Raw genomic sequence first — 18,795 nt, forward strand, 5'->3', positions numbered from 1 at the left:
ACTATTATCACATTGGAATTATTAAGTCATATGGCCAACCACGTAAAATAAAATAGTCAAGAAGACAAGTATCCAAAGTTGTAATGAATTCCAACCGAAGAATAATGGGAAAGTCAGAAGGCAAAAAGGTAGACCAAAATACAAGAAATTGTTGCTTCCAAACAAACATCACCAGTAACAGTCATTTTGACGAAAATTAACAATAAAACTACCCTAAAACACTTTGACAACGGACACCACCTTTAAACTAACAGACTGAAAGTAAGTAAGAAAGTGTTACACCAAAATATAATGGAACAAAAAAATTAATGAAACCGAACAAGGGTTCGGGGCTATATGGATACCCAAATCGTACCCAGATATGATATGATTCAAGTTGAACAACAGCCTCTTCTCACATTTCCAGAAGTATCACTAACATTGATGGTGGTACCCTGACCAGGAACTGCTGCTGCTGCGGCAGCTTCTTGTGCTGCTAATGCCTTCTTGCTAACGATATGATATATCTCGGTTAAAATAGTCTGAAATGCCTTCTCAATATTGAGTGCCTCCAGGGCTGATGTTTCAAGAAAAGAGAGTTCTTCCTTCTCGGCAAAAGTTTGCCCATCTTGCTCTGCAACTGCTCTGAGATGGTTGAGATCAGATTTGTTTCCAGCCATCATGATAACAATGTTGGAATCCGCATGTTCTCTCAACTCCCGAAGCCATCTTTGAACATTGTCAAAAGTTTGCCTTTTCGTGATGTCATAAACAAGGAGTGCTCCAACGGCTCCTCTGTAGTAGGCGCTCGTGATGGCTCGATATCTTTCCTGGCCAGCAGTATCCCAAATCTGGGCCTTGACCGTCTTTCCCTCTATCTGTATAGTATGTCATTAAGTGTACTGGAGTTACTGAGAGAACCGATGGTGTTTCCAAACTCATCACCATCCACAACAGGGATTATTAAAACAAAACAACAATTTATAGCAAAGGCGAAGAAATGGATAAGAGTCGTTAGACATGACTTCTATGCAGTCGACAAGATAGACACATATTTTCAGAATGAGTGCTAAAGAAACTCAAGACAAGGTTATGAGATACAGATAGAAAACTCAGGGAAACGAAATTATTGAACACAGTTTAAGTGAATGGAGTTAACCGATACTTCAATTTCAAACACGCACAACGCAGACTTACATGATGATGTCACATTAATAAAAGGATAACCACGGTCTGCGGTCATACCAGTACCCTTCTCCATTAGAACACATAATTCAAAGACAAAACAACATTGTGACCACACACAACAAATTGCATCCAACATAAGATGATTCAAGTCAATAACTGAATCACAACATCTGAATTATGTTAACCATGTTTACAAAGTAATAAATACGTCAAGGATACATCACATACAAATTCAAAATAGATCCATAATATTATACACGAATATACCAACCAGTATATCACAAACATTCAAAATAGACATTTATAAATATATACAAAAATACCAACATAGATATCTGCAATATCCGGTAAGACAAAGGCCAACTGAAATATAAAAGTACCAAAATCCAATGGCAATTCTAACCACATAACATGATCTGGTTTTATAATGCTTTCTCTTAACTTCTATGAACATAAAACTAAACCAAATTTAATTTAACAATACAAAAATCCGGGTTGTAATCCTTCCTCTAAAGTGAGATAAGGATCAGCATTTTCATGTCCCACATGCATAAACTGCAAACATGCCAAGTAATCTTAATTGCCCATATAACTAAAAGTAAAAACATACACGAATTCAAAATAATCAGACAGAACACCTCAGCCCGACACTACATTTGGCCTCTTTTTCACACGGAATTGAACTGTCTACGACAGACATCATATCCTAAGATCAAAACTTCATGACGCAGTAATCAACAAACTAGCCAGAAAACATAATACAAGTCAGATAAATAACAGTTACTGACCTGAAGAGTTCTGGTAGCAAATTCAACTCCTATGGTGGATTTGGACTCCAAACAAAACTCATTTCGTGTGAACCGAGAAAGAATATTTGATTTCCCGACTCCTGAATCCCCGATCAACACGATCTTGAATAGGTAATCGTACTCGTGATCCACTCTATTCGCCATCCAACTTTTTTCTCACTTTATTATCACGTGTATTACGATTTTCAACTCCCCTTACACCTTCATACACAAAACCCATGACAAAAATCAGAAAAGAAATTCCTCGATCCAATATTTTCAGATCTACGCATTCAGATTCAAATGTCAACCAAAACCCACCAAGAAATCACAACAATCCAGGCAAGCAAACATAAGATTGAACCAATAGCGCGACTTACCGCAGATGAAAGATCTCGAGCGTTCAGATTAAAATAGAAAAGTAAACCGTGTCGCTACAAGTTTGAAATGGGGACGAACAATCGCACCACGACTTCCTAATAAATAAAAAAGAGAGGCAAATAAATGTTGATTTGATTTGATAAAAATGAGATCTTGGAGATAAAATTTATGGTGGTGTCAATGGTGACAGCTTGGGATTGTGGGAATGTTAGTGACCTCCCTTGTATCCAACATCGTCTTATTCTCCAATTGACTCTTCCTGCCTAAATTTTATTCAATCAAATTATTTTTTTTACTATTCTAAATTTTTTTTTTTTAGTAAAATTAGATTGACAAAAACTGGTGTGAGACGGTCTCGCGGATCGTATTTTGTGAGACAGATCTTTATTTGGATAATCCATTAAAAAGTATTACTTTTTATGCTAAGAGTATTACTTTTTATTGTGAATATGAGTATGATTGAGATTAGATCCGTGAGATGGTCTCATATGAGACTTACTCAATTAGATTTTATTTTATTTTATTTCGTTTCTTAAAAATAAAATTTATGAAATTTGATAAATAAAGAAATATATGATTTATGTATGGGGATTGAATTGACAAGTTTAATTTTTTTTAAAATTTAAAAAATATGTTGATGTATACGGGTTGGTAGGCCGACGTTTGAGTTAGATAAACGCCTAAAAGGGGAGGACAGAAAGGAATGGCCCAACGACTTTATTTTGGGTAAGATACCTTAAAATTTTCAAGAAGTCATAATTATGCATTGATATTTGATATTATTGCACGACGATGCATTTATTATTATGAAAATAACAATAACAATTCGTTTATCAATATCTAAATAAAGTTATAGTCTAAACTCTAAAGTCAGACTTAGTATCGATAATTTAATTCTTTTGACGATGAAATACGATCGAAGAAAAATGTATTATATTCAAAGAGACTAACATTAATTCTTAAATATACGAATCTTATCATTAACATAAAACGCATCCACTTACTCGTTACAAACATAAAAATTTATAACTATGAAATTTTATAAAATTCGAATCAAATATCGAATCAAATAAGAATATGTAATTCAGTTAATGTCTGATCGTTGGAACCATTAACATCTTGTAAGACATTAAAAAATGTAACAAATCAACTTATATTTTAGAACTATATGGATTTATATTAATTTTTTTTCATTAAATATTTATTTGTCACATTGATTATGTTTAATTGTAACATTTCTCGAAATTCTCCGCCTAAGACAACTTATTTTCTTCAAATAATCGGAAAATTAATAATAATTTTATTTAAAATTAGATAAAATGATTATATATAATATTTATCAAAATTTTATTGATTCCACAGTGGCGACGAAAGTAGGCAACCTTGGGGAAGAATGCGGTGCAGCAGAGAAATATTCACGATTCCATGGCTAATGGCGCAGACTTACACCACATCTTCCGGCAAATCTACTGGCCCCGTTAATCGATAATATGCTCCTTATCTCGTCATCTACTGGTAAATGTTCCTAAAATCAAATTTTTTCACCAAACGGTAAATCATTTTATATGTTTTTGTACAAATAGTGGAGTAACTGGTTTGTGTGTGTGTGTGTGTATATTCTGGAGCTGCAAGGCTGGATAGTATGTAAAGGTCATTGCTTAACTTGGCAGTCAAAGGGTCATTTTTGAGTGCTTGCGAACAAAGAAATTTTATCAACTCTTTCGGGTTATGGGAAGAAAAGATGGTCCCCGTGAATTTTCATCAGATAAAAAACGCGGTCTTGCAGAAAATGAACGGAAGCGTCTTCAATTAAAGCCACTTAGTTGTTTAAACAGGTAAATTATTAGATGTTTGAAGGCGTTTTTATGTGGTTGACCGCATAACATTTGAGGTCCATTCATTGTGTCGTGTTAGGGTGTTGGAATATGTAAGAAATGCCAAGACCAAAATGATGTTGGCTTTTGTGTATAGAACGAACTTTCTTTCATGAACTATCGCAAGAGATTTCAAGATTTGATCGAATTTGATGCTCTGCCCTTTCAGCAGATGATCTGCAGTTATGAATTGGCCTTTAATCTAATTATTTGATGTTTATTGTTGTTACTTTTCATGACAAGTAGCATTTTTTTATCTGTTACTCACAGGATGTTTCATGTCTACTCTCTTCCATTTTGCGTACTTTTATTCTTTCAAATGTGATGACAGACTTGTATGAGGTTGATGGTGCAGGGGGCGACATCATGAATTTGCAGTTCTGTTTTAGAAAGATATTCTCAGTTATTGGAACTTTCTCATGGATTTATGCTCTTTCACATTGGATATGGCAACATGAATTCCTGGCTAAGTGGGATTCTGCTTCCAGCCATCTAACCATCACACTGATGAGGCTAGATGCTGACGATTAGTAAACATGATGAAATGGCCGTATAGTGACCTGCATGAGGATGTATAGTAAGAAATCATATACCTTGATCCAAGATTCATTTTCTTGTATTATTCATCTGTTTGACAGATTGTTGCTTTGGTCCACGTGCGGATTGCAATTTTTTTTTGAAAGTGGGATTGCATTTTTCTTACATTAAGAAGTGGCAGGGTATGCTAAACTATATGTGATCTTTCTAGTGCAAATTCAGCTCAATTTGACAGAATTCCCTTATTTTCAGTCGGGAGAAGTATGCTAAGCCAGTTATCGGTGATTTATTATAGTGATGTATGTGTTGAATAATGTTTAAAGTTTATATAATATCTAGAAACACACCTTAAACTATAAAATTTTCAGTTGTATTGAATCGTTTGTGGTCACTCTGTATGCATCACAAAACTAATTAATCTAACACTCAATAATGTGTATTACTCAATATAAACTCTCTTCCATAGTGAAATTTATGATTGAAAATACCTGATATTCCGTCATGTTCTTGGAGTTAAATACTTTCATTATTCATGAGTCGGAGAACATTATATAGTCAAGCATAGTTGATAATTGGAATCAACTAATGTTGCACTAGAACCAGAGTAGTACGCTCATGCCTGGTGATGATTGAAGTTTTGTAATCCATCCAATAAGGGAAAGCCAATTCCTTTACCAGTGGAAACAAATTAGTATTCTGTGTCTTTAAACTATTTTCCATTTTGTCCTTTTCTTTTTTGGTGGACCTAATTGCATAGGAATAATTATGTTGCCTGCCATAGTTTTTTTGTTATGGCTGGCAGGCTGGCTGCTGTATTTGACTGATACCGATAAATTTGAAGGAAAATTAAATTTGTATGACAGAAAAATCGAAATTTTAATTTGATTCTGTTGTGTATTTTTTGCATTGTCAACTATTGCAATTTATCATATACTCGCATAAAGGCATGGATAGAAACCAAATACTCATAAAGCCCTCTATGAAGCAAGTACTGTTTTGTACCTGTATAAATGTGCGTACATGTTGACTCATGGATAAATGCTTAATGAATTAATCTTTAGTTTTCAAATATTTGCTACGCATGGGATCACAGGATTCATTAAATTAAGCTACGGGTCCCTAAGGGAAATCTTAAATATGCATGTTCATTCGTGAGGTAGCATGTGGTGCACTCATTAGATGGACTTTGAGGGGCAAGGAAGTGATAGAACAAAGTGATAACATTTTTAGTATGGTATTCAGATGAACTTGGGAGTCCAATTTTAGAGAATTCATTCAGTGATATCCCCTTTGTGACTCTTGAGAATTTCAGAGGTTGCATTTAAACTGCTGCGGCAAAATCTGCATGCGACATTACAACTTCTCAACATGTACTTGTATAGAGTCCAGATTTCTAACATCTTGATTAGTAATTGCAAATTAATATCACCGTGGGAATTGTTTCACGCGTGTAAATACGTCATGAGTCTACGAATACCAGAAGTGCTTGCATTAATTTCTTTTACTGTTCTTATCGTCACAGTCTTAAAGAAATTTGAGTGAGCACTTGATTTAACTTTGCTTGCATTTTGCGAACTAGTCACGCATTGATATGCCTGAGGCAAATTTTTTTTCCTCGATAATATGTGCTATTAACTAATCCTGACAGAATTGTTATGCTTAGTATTTTCCACATCAGCTTGCATTAAAAACTATATTAGTCTTCCGAGGAACTTTAATGACCAAAGAAACTCAGGAAATTCAAAAAATTCTGCAAGAATTTAGCATGTAGCAGCCATTTATTTTACAACAGAAAAATAGCTGAAAATTTGGTGCTTAATAGTACCCCTTATGTGATGTCCCTTTTACATAGCGCTTCTTCTTTTTAGACGTACATTAAATGTGGATGCACAATTCACTTTAGGATTGGCACAATATTGCATGCATTTTAAATTAGATTATATATGCTCTCCATTGGGAAACAAAGAATAGAAAATCCACATTGTTTTCCAATCTTTTATCTTTACCATTCATGAACAAAATCTCTACTCTGTCTTTGTTTTTTGTTTTTGCTTTAGACTCTTTGTGGCTTTTTTCTCTCAGATGTTGACTGCAGATGATATTCACTCCGACACAAAACCCAATGGTCATGTGGATGGTGATGATTTTCGCCGTCACAACCGTCCTCCCATTCGGAGGCCCTCTTTGGCATGCAGTAGTGGGACTGTAACAGACGGCGACAGCTTTAACTTTTCAGAAACTGACTCAGATGCCGTCGCTGATGGCTCACTGCCTGTTGCCCTAATAGACGAGTCCCTCCTCAAGTGCAACTCTTCTAGAGGGTCTCCCGGCACTCTTGTCATTCCAAGAGGCCGACAGATATTAGATTGTCCAGTCCTCCCAGGTTCAGAGGAAGATGAGGTTGATCTGGAATTCGGCGAATCAGAGTCGTATGTGCAAAATAATGGAGAAGATATAGGATTCAGATGCAGGATTTGTCATTCAAATTCGGAGGGAAATTATGACGATGGTCAAGAAGATGAAGATTCTAAAGGGGTTCGAGTTGAATTGGGATGTAGCTGTAAAGGAGATCTGGCAGTCGCCCACAAGCAATGCGCTGAAACTTGGTTCGAAGTCAAGGGAGACCCGTGAGTGCCAATTCAATTGATTTCTATATTTATTTACTTTCTTTGATGATTTATTATTTTTGTTCTCTTAAGAAATGGATGCTCTTAAATTTATGTTATATGAATTTTGAAATTCATGCTTGAAATTAAGCGCATTTTTTCATTTCAAAGTTAACAATGAACTGACTGAATATGGCAATAATTTTTTGGCATTAAAGAATGTGAAACTGATTTTGAATTTAATTGCCAGGAAAACAATTTCTAAACCACAAGCATACCTTTTCAATGGCAGTTTGGTGCATAAGATGCCATATGTTCTACCATATGTTCTACTATTACTGCATTTTGTAATTGCTTTTGTTTGTCAAAATCATTTTCTTGGAACATGGGAACCTCCTTATTACTATGTGAATTATTCTGTTACTATGCGTCCAACTCAAGTTAGAAAAGTCTCCATCATTAACCCCTAATTGTTGCAAGAAGTATTAATCTTGTTTCTCACATGTTAAACCTAATACCAGCCTGAATTTAACATTATAGTTTCTTAGTATATATTGGATTGTATGTCTATGAATATAAAGATATAGAGTTATGGGAACGACAACCCAAATTATTTTAGGATGACATAACAGAACCATCATTTTAGGAGGATTTATAACTTACTAGAATTGTCTTGTATCTGTTAATTGAAAACAATTTTACTTAGCTGAAAGATAGATTTAGATGATAAATCCCTTTTCGTGATCAAATCAATTATCTGAACTGTCTGGGAAACAGTGTAAATATCATGCATGTTTGGATTTGATCACTGTTCCACGTCTGATTGCTTGTGATATTCTCATGGAACAAAAATCAGCCAAAATATTTAGTATTATAGTAGGTCTATGAATAATGCACTTAAAAGGGAAACTGTCACTCATGCCTATGTTAATGTTTTAAATAACTAAACATGCTTTGACAAAAAGTGATATGTTTCTTATTTGTGGGATGGCTTTGCTTCGATGTGAGCAATGGACGGTGAAAAAGGATCTGACTTATTGAAGTCAGATGCATCATCTTTCTTTATCGGCTCATGATTGTGAGTGGATTTATCACGTTGAAAAGAGTGTTTTATTCATTTCTTGCTGTAGTAATGTATGTGAAAATAATTATCTCAAAAGTACTTGATCTACCAAGTTCGATGTCCAACACATCACGTTTCATTATAATTTGATGTAGAGCACAGAGACAATCGTAATTCCCTGAGTTTAGTATACGATGAATCATTAAGTTTTGCAGTTTTGCTTCTTGTTGATGTTCGGACTACAGTAACTTCGGTATTTTTCTCATGTTCATGTAATCCAACTTTGTTCCTGTTCATATTATTTCCATTTCATTGTCCAAAATATAATGTTCCTGTCATCCAAAATACTGGCATTTATGAGATTAGTGGAGTAGATTCTTATCTTTCATCTTCTATGAGCTAAAACTAGTTCATTTTTTAATTTACGGGCTCAATTTCGGCTGTTTGATTATGTCTTTTCAGTCTTTTGTTGTTCTGCACGTTTCTATTTAATGGAAAATGAATTTTCATTCAGGTACTGACAAAGATGCTTTTGAACGTTTTTTTATTTTTATTGTGTGTGTATGGTGGTTAACCTACTGGCACCTATTTACGACTTACTGCACTTCTTGAAATGGGATTATTGGTCGTGAAGAAATGCTTTGTTTGACTTGTTTTATTTCTATCTTGCAGTAAACCTTCCACTTTATATCTTATCTGATGAAATCTATTTGCAGAATTTGTGAAATTTGCGGTTTCATTGCCGTGAACTTTATAGGTGAGCTTGAAAATGAAGTAGTCAACATAGACGTGCTATCACAGGCTTCTGAGGCTGGCTCTGAGACCCATGATTTTAAGCACGGTCATCTTGTTATGACATTTATGATCGCATTCATGGTTTTGACCTTTGCCATATCATTTATTTTTCATATTAAAAATCTTAATAGAGAAGATTGAAAAAAAATCTGCAAATTCTTGATGCCTTTCTTCGTGGGGTCGTGTTTCTGACATTTTCTAATTGCTTATGGGAATTTTTTGTTTATTTTTGGTATGAATCTTGAGGAGATCAATGTACCTTGTAAACCTTTTGTGGTTTTATTCAACTGTTCGAGCTTAAGAAACTATGAATTAAGCGTTCTATATGTTATTTTTTTCGCTTATTTTCCCAGCTTTTTTGAAAGAGGATCAAGATATTTTCTTCATCTTCCTTGAGGATGACTTGAATTCAGGATCATGAATAGTGCTAGTAGACACAAAGCATAAACCAGCATGGTATTTTGCCCTTGCTTATGTTATTTTAGGATTTGCAAATTTCTTATTTATATATGCTCCCATGTTAGGCTTGGGCTTCAAAGGATGTCCAAGTTCCCCAGCTGGAAAAATACTTGACACAGTACCAAATTTGCACATTTTTGTTTCTTGATCCACCCAAATTTTGCACATTTTGAGCACATATTTTGCACACTAAGAGTCAATGGCGAATGAATTGGCTATCAGTGATTTCTGCACAAGGTCTCCATCATCTGTGGTATCGTAATATATATTCTTTTTTTGGTACGTAAATATGTTCGAATTTTTATATTGTTGATTTGTTAGTACTTAGTATTATGGAGTCGCAAGCTATCTAACCCAAGGGACAAATATTTTAACTTTTGGAGTTCAGGTTGGTTATTTGAGGTTTTATTTTGACAAACACATCTCTCATGCACGCCCCTACTTGATTATTTTAAAGAATTTTCAGCCCATTTTTCTCTAGATTTTCGTACAAGTTATTTTTTAATCATCCTCTTTTTTTAACAGATATCAAATCAACCAATCCCTCAATATATATATATATATATATATATATATATATATATATATATATATATATGTATATATATATATATATATATATATATATATAGCCTCCTTTACAAGATCTAAGCCTTCTTTCAAACTGCGCGCATGGCAGATATAAAATTACCAATTTTGTCAACAAATCGAACTAAATGATAGAACTTGCCTGGATATATTTGGAGCAAAGCCATCATGTCCCCCAACATTACATCCATATAATCCATATTTATCTGTTATCACAGCCTGAGGAAAAGAGTAGAAATATTTAATCAAAATGTGATGCAAGTAACAAACTGGTCATTCAGCAAAAGTCAGTCGACAGTAATTTTGCACACACGTTGCATGATATACCATACAAGTCATAGATATACCAGAGATTGAATGATATACCATACAAATCACATGTAGAAATTGAGAAACAAAACATAATTATCACAATATATGTAACAGATGATTTACAATCAAAAGCTATATTTCATATAATTTTGACAAACATGATTCCAAGAGAGCAGATTATGATTTAAACTTGAGCAAAGTGTTAAATAAAACGAACAAAAACTAGGCAAATGTAACAATAAGACGAATATGTGTTTCTATTAGAAAATCTCACGTTCAAATGATGTTAAGTCTCTGAACCCATAAGCAGTGCCTCCTTAAATCTGACTGCTCCAACGGGAAGAATCATAATACCCCGTCGATATCTTTCTCGTCATCGTTGATCAGTCTAAAACAAAATAAAACAATTTAAGACCCGTATTCAATTGCTCCTTACCTGTATTGACATATTGTTCCCAGCATGTTTTCCACCATTTATTACAGTGAAAGCAGGGACAGGAAGGTTGAAAGTAGTTCTACCAGCAAGATCAGCAATGTGTTTGTAGAGTGAAACCTGCAGGAGAACTTTAGAAAAGGATCAGGAAAAGACCCAAAAAAAAGAAGCAATAATATGTCCCATTATGCATGCCTCTTTTTCAGCAGCTCCAGCCTTGCAAGCAGCCATTGACACTGCTAAAAGTGCATTAGCTCCAATTTCACCCTAAACAGTAAGCCACAAAGTTTAATGAAGAGAACGCAATCAATTCACTTGAGTCCATCATAAACGGTGTTGTTGGTCTTTTTCTCGTTTCTGAACACGTACAAATTTGGAAGTCCCATCATAAATGGTGTTGTTGGTCTTTTTCTCGTTTCTGAACACATACAAATCGGTAAGTCGAGGCAAGGATAGTCCATCATAAATGGAAGGGCATCTAAACAAACCTCAGAGAACAATGACAGATATCATATGAATCTCAATCAATATTGCATGTGCATGCATAAACAGGCAGCCACACACAAAACTAAAAAAGTCTTGTCAACAGCTCTAGTCATACCTTGACATTAAAAGCACATATTTTGATTTCACTTCAATTAAAAAGACTTGAAAGATAATATCAGTATCTTCAATCAAACAAAGCTTGAAGAAATAAAATGCAGAGGGCGGCATTTATAAGACTGAAGGCTAATTGTTCATAAATTATGTTTTATACATATTTATGTTGTATTTTTCATTATTTATTTGATTTGAGTGGATAATGTGAATCTAAATACTTTGATATTTATATGTTAACTATTTGACATATTTTATGTAGGGAATTATATCAAGACAATGCATATTGAGTCCTATTGTTGTAAACCGTTCCAGCTATATTGTATTCTTAGCACATATTGTTGCTTACTCGTATATCAGGGTGATCATGTAGACGTCCATTGAAACTTTTGATTTCCTAGATATGAGTCATGCATCCATGATAGTTTTGTATGTGTGGTGAGTACGTTCACTTGTGATTGTCATAGCATATTACGATGTCGTGTCTTCCTGTTGTATCGTAAGGGGTATGAAGATGAGCCATTATGACAGTTCGATAGTACTTTTTTTTTTATCGGGGAGATGTTCCGAACTTTTTTTTTTGAAAACTTGTCGAGCCTTGCCGGCTCTAGTTTGTTATTGTATGGTTTAGCTCGCCGGCATTCGTATGCGTGTTATTTTGTGTTGTTGAGGTCATAGTTTTGGTTACATTGAAAATCGTTGTGTGATCTTTCAGCATGTCCTATTAATGGAGATGTCGTGATTTTAAATATTTTTCCCGCTGTTGTATCTAATAAATTATTAATTGTATGATAATAAAGATGATAACAAAATTTTGATCACACTTAATTTTTTATGTCAGTTTCACGTAAACTTGGTCCAATTTTGATGATTGATCTTCGAATTTCCCGAATTATCCCTTCCAAATTTTTTGGATAGAGATGTAGGTAAAGTTGGAGGACGCGAGCTGACTCACCTTGGAGAAATCGAAACGGATAAACCCAAGAATTTCAAACATCGGCAGGTAGCTAACGCGAAGTGTACCAACACGGCGTGTGGCGTGGCCAAATTTTGGATTTATTGTGTTTCTTATTATATATATATATAAGCTTCCAAATAATATCTCTATTTAATGAGTAGAAATCTTGTGAGAAGATTTTGCGAATTTTTATCTGTGAGATGGGTCAGCCCTATCGATATTCATGATAAAAGCAATAATCTTAGCATAAAAAGATTTTCATGGATAACCCAAATAAGAGACTCGTCTCATAAAATACGACATGTGACAACGTCACACAAATTTTTGTCTTTATTAATGTTGGTGTGTTCCAAATTTTCATCGATTCGACTCTTTTGTTTTATGTCACACATGCCGCAATATGCGTTGATTTCTAATTAGAGGCTCAAGAGAGATCTCCACGAAGTTTTCTTGAGTGACAAAATTGAATTTCAATTATTTACTATATATCCGAGCAACAACGTAATTGTGTTGTTATGAGACAGTCTTCATAAACTTACACATCATTTAATGTGAAAAATAAAATATTAATTGATCACGTATTTTTATTTCTTTCAAATTTTGATTATTCGAAAAAAAAACAAGTCAAAAACACATACATAAAATATTGAAATAATAAGATTGGATTTAGACTATTGTACATATATGGTCCATTCTTTTGTGAGTCGATCTAATGAGTTTATAGAGTAGGTCTCATGTGAGACCGTCTCACGGATCACAATCTGTGAGACGGGTCAACCCTACCCATATTCATAATAAAAAGTAATACTCTTAGCATAAAAAGTAATACTTTTTCATGGATTATCCAAATAAAGATCCGTCTCACAAAATATGATCCGTGAGACCGTCTCACACAAGTTTTTTCCGAGTTTATATACGTGAGATAGGTCGACTCGATCTATATCTATTATAAAAAAAATATTATTTTTGAAATAAAATGTAATGTTTTTTTATGAGTTGGGTCAGAGATCCGTCGCAAAATTAATCGTGAGACGGTCTTACAATAATTTTTGTCTTAACTAATACATCAAACAACTTCAAAAAAATGTAATCATGTACTCTTTTACCATATCAATTAGCAAGCTTGACATCAATTTTAAGATCACAACTTGTGATTTAAGGAAAACTCAAAATCCAAACGTGTGAAAAATTTAATTCAGACCAATTTAAGTCTAAACTCAAAGCACGTGGTTTAAATTAGTTTATACATAACATATACCCTAAATATGTGAAAGATGTTATGCATACCAAATTAAGTCTGGGTTCGGAAAGAGTGGGTCTCATGTGAGACATCTCACGGATCAAAATCTGTGAGACAGGTCAACCTACCCATATTCACAATAAAAAGTAATACTCTTAGCATAAAAAATAATATTTTTTCATGGATAACCCAAAGTAAGAGATCCGTCTCACAAATACAAACCATGAGACCGTCTCACACAAGATTTTGTCATTCGAAAAAACCAAAATGCGCTCGCCAAAATTTATCTAGACCAATTTGAGTCTAGATTCAAAGGATGCAATATATATTATAAGGCCAATTTTCATATGAGAACACCGCAACTAATTGTGTAAACGAACAAATCTGGTTTGTAAGTTTTTCGAACCGTCTCGAAAAATATTTGATTTGTATTCAAGTTTATCGAACTTGAGCCGAACTTTTTTGTTCGAATTTTTTTCGAGCCGAACTCGATCTCAAATTATTTTATTCGATAGGTAGCAAGCTACTCACAAATCTTAATATTTTATTAATATAATATAATCATATATTAAATAAATAAATTTGAAGTATTTCAATAACTCATTTTCGAGTAATAATTCAATCAGCTCACGGACATGTTTAAATTTTTCGAGCTGAACTTGACTTTGAGCAATTTTTTTTTAAAAAAAATTGAATTCGAGCAATTTTTTTAAAAAAAAAATCGATTTTTTTTTTTAAAAAAACTATCGTACCAACACTATATATATTTATTTTATGGTAATTTTTTTTAAAAAAATTATTGGATCATGTGATTTCATATATATTACTTGTCTATAAAATAATTGAGAATATTATAATAATATTTTACATGGAAAAAAATTTTGAGAGGTAAAAATAAATTTTCGTTTGATCCAAAAATTTTTTTTTAAAAAAATTATAATAAAGTTTTAAATTGAGATGACGTTTATCTACACTTGTTAAGTGAAACCGTAATTAATTTATAAACAGGCCCACAACAACACATGGTACAATAAAACCTAATATCCCAAAAGACAATGACGTATGTGGTCATAAATAAAAAATAAAAAATAAAATTCATTAAATTTACTTGTATTAGCCTCTTTTACCACAAAAACTCTTATTAAACCGTCTCGAAAATCAATTTTACGAGACAAATCTCCAACCCGACCTGTGCCATAAAAATTATTATTATTTATATAAAAAGTATTACATTTATTTGTAAATATAAATCGAATAAACATACATTACAAATATAAATTTGTAAAATCGTCTCACATAAACTTCCTTCACTCATAATATATAAGGAGGTGGAAGTGTGCATGTACCGAATTTATTGTTGTCCATTCCCTTTTAAATGTTTAGTTAAGTATTATCTCCATTGGGATAAGCTATCATATCTGCGATTTAATTAATCCAGATAATTATTTATATTTATATATGAGAAGAAGAGCCAATAATGGTTATATTTAAAATCTTAAAAAGGATAGTTTGGTATACTGAATAAAAGAGTTATTGATATAATTTCTCTATGTTTGGTATTTTTTTAGAAAACTCATGGTATTATCATTGGTCCATAATAAATATTTTTATATAAGGATAAAATATCACTTTTATGAAATGAGATAATTTTAATTTAATGATAAAAAACATCATAAATGACTTAATTGCAATCAATATATAAAAATCTTAAACCCTATCAAATAGTTTTATTTATTTTTATATATCATCAAAATAATAGTGTTTTGAACTCAAAATAATTATATAAATGATTTATATAAATCTTTAAGATTTCCTCTTGTAAAAAGCTCATACCTTTGTACCTTAATATAAAATTAAAATCAAATAAATATTTTTATATTATATAATAGGATAATTATATAAATGAACTCGAGATAATGATTTTTATAAATCTCAATAAAATTATTAGTATCACTTGATTAACCTTAAAAATTGATATTTGACTTGACTTGACTCACAAAATCAAAGGCTCAATGATCATATTTATATAATATAAAAAATTAGGTAAAAATAAATAAATCATGCTAGCACTGTCGACGCATGAACATATAAGAAATATTTACTCAAGGCAACAACTTTGAAACTTTAAATTTATTATGATAAGGTTAATTTTGTCATTACAATCTAATATATAAATTAATTTAATCGTTCTTATTAAAATCATACAAAACGTTAAATATAATATCCTACATCTTATTTATTCTTATATTATATATCATATGTTTATCCTATCATGTGTATCAAATTATGCGTAATTGTATTTAATCTTTTTTTTTTTGGCTGTTTTTTTGAAAATCGCTCTACCTTGAAAATTCATGGAAGACACCATTATTTTAATATGAGTTTGTAACAATCACAACCGCGAGCTTATCCATAGACATTCGGGAAGCGGAAGAGGCCCGGGTGGGCCGGTTTAACGGGAACCGGACGTGTGTTTAATTTGGTCCACTCCAACAATCGATGGCTAAGGGTTCGCCATTTGGCCCAAACCAATTAAAAAATCCGAGAAGTACTTGTTATGGATAAGGTCATCATTAATTAATTTCTTAAAAGCAAATAAAAAAATTTATATTTTGGATAATACTTACGAAAATTGCGATTGCAGTTAGCAAGTAGTTAACGCAAAGATAACGATAGAGACAATGAAATTAGTTATATATTCGTTATCTCGAGTGATTTTAAAAATTGACGTAGTAGAAAAAAGATAACGAACCATACCCAACTTTCTCCTAGTCCATGTTAGTAGGGATGACAACTTTATCCATGGGTTTGGGGCCCCACGGAGAAAATCCGAAACGAGGATGAGGATCCCCGATTTTTTCGGGTTCGGGTTGGGGTTCGGGTTCGAGTTCGAGGATTTTTTTAAATCCTCGATGTAATTCGGGGCGGGTATGTGATTACTATCCCCATCCCCGAACTCTTCCCCAAAATAATATCAATAATAAAATAATAGTATTATTAATATTAATAATATGATAATAATATTTTTTTTAAAATATTAATAATCTTCTTATTTAATATTAATATTATCTCTAATAATAATAGATAATAATAACTTTTGATTTGAGAAAATTCTGAATTCATCATCGTTGTCATATTAATATTTTTGAAACGGAGATGGGAAGTTGATCTCCGAAGTTTCGGGTTTGGGGATTCCCCGAACCCGAAAAAGCGGGGATCGGGGCGGGGATGAAATTCGGGGATGGGGATGGTAATGGCAAACCCGCCTCTGCCCCGGCCCATTACCATCCCTACACGTTAGTTGTTCGATATTGTGTTTATTATGATATCGATTATTACCGTTGAATTTAAAATATTCGAGTTGTTTTACGATTATTAATTATAGTTTCTGATAAAGCAGGAAACGTTTGATATTGAGTATATTATAATATATATAATTTTTATTACGATAAAACACTTCTAATCTTTTAAAATTAGTTTTTTTTTAAAAAAAAAAAACAAACATAAATCTGACTCCACATGAACCTCTAATTCCAATTAAAAGTCATCACACATGCATTTTAATCGAATCAGGATCGGGTTGCACAATCCGTCTAACTATTTGAAATTTGGGTAGTTTGGAAAGGTGATAACTGATAATTGATTTCAAAAACCTACGTAAAATTATCAAGTAAATTTTTTAATGCGAAAAAGGAGGTTTACTTTTGAACGAATTTAAACCTACGTAAAATTATCAAGTAAATTTTTAATGCGAAAAAGGAGGTTTTGGGGAAAAAATTTTAATGTGTCGAAGATAAAATGTCTCTTATCCAATAATATATTATTATTATTATTATCGTAGATATGGATATAGGTGTAGATATGGATACTATATTTCAATCTTTTTTTAATTAAACAAAATGCTTGAATTTGTGAAATATTATCTCGTAAAAGAACTCAAAAATGAGGTGGACTGTCCAAATTTCAATCGGCATCTAAAAATAAGGACGGTGTGGTGAGATCGTTTCACAGACACTAATCTGTGAGACAGGTCAACCTTACTCATATTCACAATAAAAAGTAATACTCTTAGCATAAAAAATTAGAATTTTTCATGGATAACCCAAATAAGAGACCCGTCTCATAAATTCGACCCGTGAGACCGTCTCACACAAGTTTTTGCCATAACGTTAAAGGTACAACCAAAATATCGTACAACGATATTTACAACAATTAAATCGTGAGATTTTGTTATTACATCGTGAGATTTTGCATTGAATTTATCATGAGATGTTGATAAATCAAATTTTTATATTGAATTTTTTGTGTTGTACAAATTTGGTCGTAGATATAGCATTCTCCGGAGACGAAACTTCCCAATCCCATCAAAGTTGAAGGTCGTTGCTCTAAAGATTGGAAGATCGTGTAACTATGGCAAATTCTCCGAGCTAAGGAGACACATGTAAAATGCTACAATGAACACAAACATATTATCATGTTATAGATTATAAAAAAATAATAATTAGTCAAATACGCGAGTTCTATGTTTGACATATACTCTACATGAAAAATATATAGACAAATCGCTCGATGGGTAGCAAAAACTCGACAAAACGTATCTGAAAACAAAAGGGCATAGTTCATTCTTTGTGCCAAGGGAAATATATAACATCCCAAGGAATGCAAATGATGAAATAAAAGGTAACGCAAAAGATTTCATTTGATGATAATAATATCATCCAAAACATATTTTAAAAAAAAGTTAAAATAAGGACTTGGGAACCTCATCCATTCCCTCGTGGATGGCATGTGACCACAAATAATACAGTTAATATTTGAAATCAATTGATTTTTATTTTTTATTTTTTAGAAAAACTTATCAAAGTTGGGTGCCACACGTGAAACTGTTGTTGGACAATGTATAATAAATGGATAACGTTAGATTAGCAAGCGTCGCCGCATAAAGAGAAAATTAATTAAGAAAATTGGCGAGGAAGAGTCGCCGCATGGGGGATCAT

At 32.7% G+C, this 18,795-nt stretch overlaps 2 protein-coding genes across 6 annotated transcripts; one reads left to right on the forward strand and one right to left on the reverse strand.

Moving 5' to 3' along the window:
- Positions 1-129: 129 nt before the first annotated feature.
- LOC140809350 (ras-related protein Rab11C) lies at positions 130-2,555 on the reverse strand. Its single transcript, XM_073166944.1, has 3 exons — positions 2,336-2,555; positions 1,956-2,177; positions 130-857 (listed from the first exon to the last, which is right to left on the reverse strand). Exons 2-3 carry the CDS (start codon positions 2,118-2,120, stop codon positions 372-374), a joined length of 651 nt encoding a protein of 216 aa, XP_073023045.1. The 5' UTR covers positions 2,121-2,177; positions 2,336-2,555; the 3' UTR covers positions 130-371.
- A 1,137-nt stretch (positions 2,556-3,692) lies between these two features.
- LOC140809267 (uncharacterized) lies at positions 3,693-9,757 on the forward strand. 5 transcript variants are annotated; one of them, XM_073166834.1, is made up of 4 exons: positions 3,693-3,851; positions 3,962-4,171; positions 4,566-7,374; positions 9,133-9,754. In XM_073166834.1, exons 3-4 carry the CDS (start codon positions 6,830-6,832, stop codon positions 9,350-9,352), a joined length of 765 nt encoding a protein of 254 aa, XP_073022935.1. In that variant the 5' UTR covers positions 3,693-3,851; positions 3,962-4,171; positions 4,566-6,829; the 3' UTR covers positions 9,353-9,754. The 5 variants fall into 5 exon arrangements, with proteins under 5 accessions (XP_073022935.1, XP_073022934.1, XP_073022936.1 ...); XM_073166833.1 differs by lacking the exon at positions 3,962-4,171 and having other exon boundaries at positions 4,553-7,374; XM_073166835.1 differs by lacking the exon at positions 3,962-4,171.
- The last annotated feature ends 9,038 nt before the right edge of the window (positions 9,758-18,795 follow it).

Source organism: Primulina eburnea, chromosome 13 (genome assembly GCF_022965805.1).
Source record: "Primulina eburnea isolate SZY01 chromosome 13, ASM2296580v1, whole genome shotgun sequence".
NCBI lineage: Eukaryota > Viridiplantae > Streptophyta > Magnoliopsida > Lamiales > Gesneriaceae > Primulina > Primulina eburnea.

Coding starts and splice junctions, on each gene's coding strand:
- LOC140809350 (XM_073166944.1), bottom strand. CDS start 2,120: ATGGCGAATAGAGTGGATCACGAGTACGATTACCTATTCAAGATCGTG. Junction 858..1,955: donor TTGCTACCAGAACTCTTCAG/GTCAGTAACTGT, acceptor CATACTATACAG/ATAGAGGGAAAGACGGTCAA.
- LOC140809267 (XM_073166834.1), top strand. CDS start 6,830: ATGTTGACTGCAGATGATATTCACTCCGACACAAAACCCAATGGTCAT. Junction 7,375..9,132: donor TTCGAAGTCAAGGGAGACCC/GTGAGTGCCAAT, acceptor ATCTATTTGCAG/AATTTGTGAAATTTGCGGTT.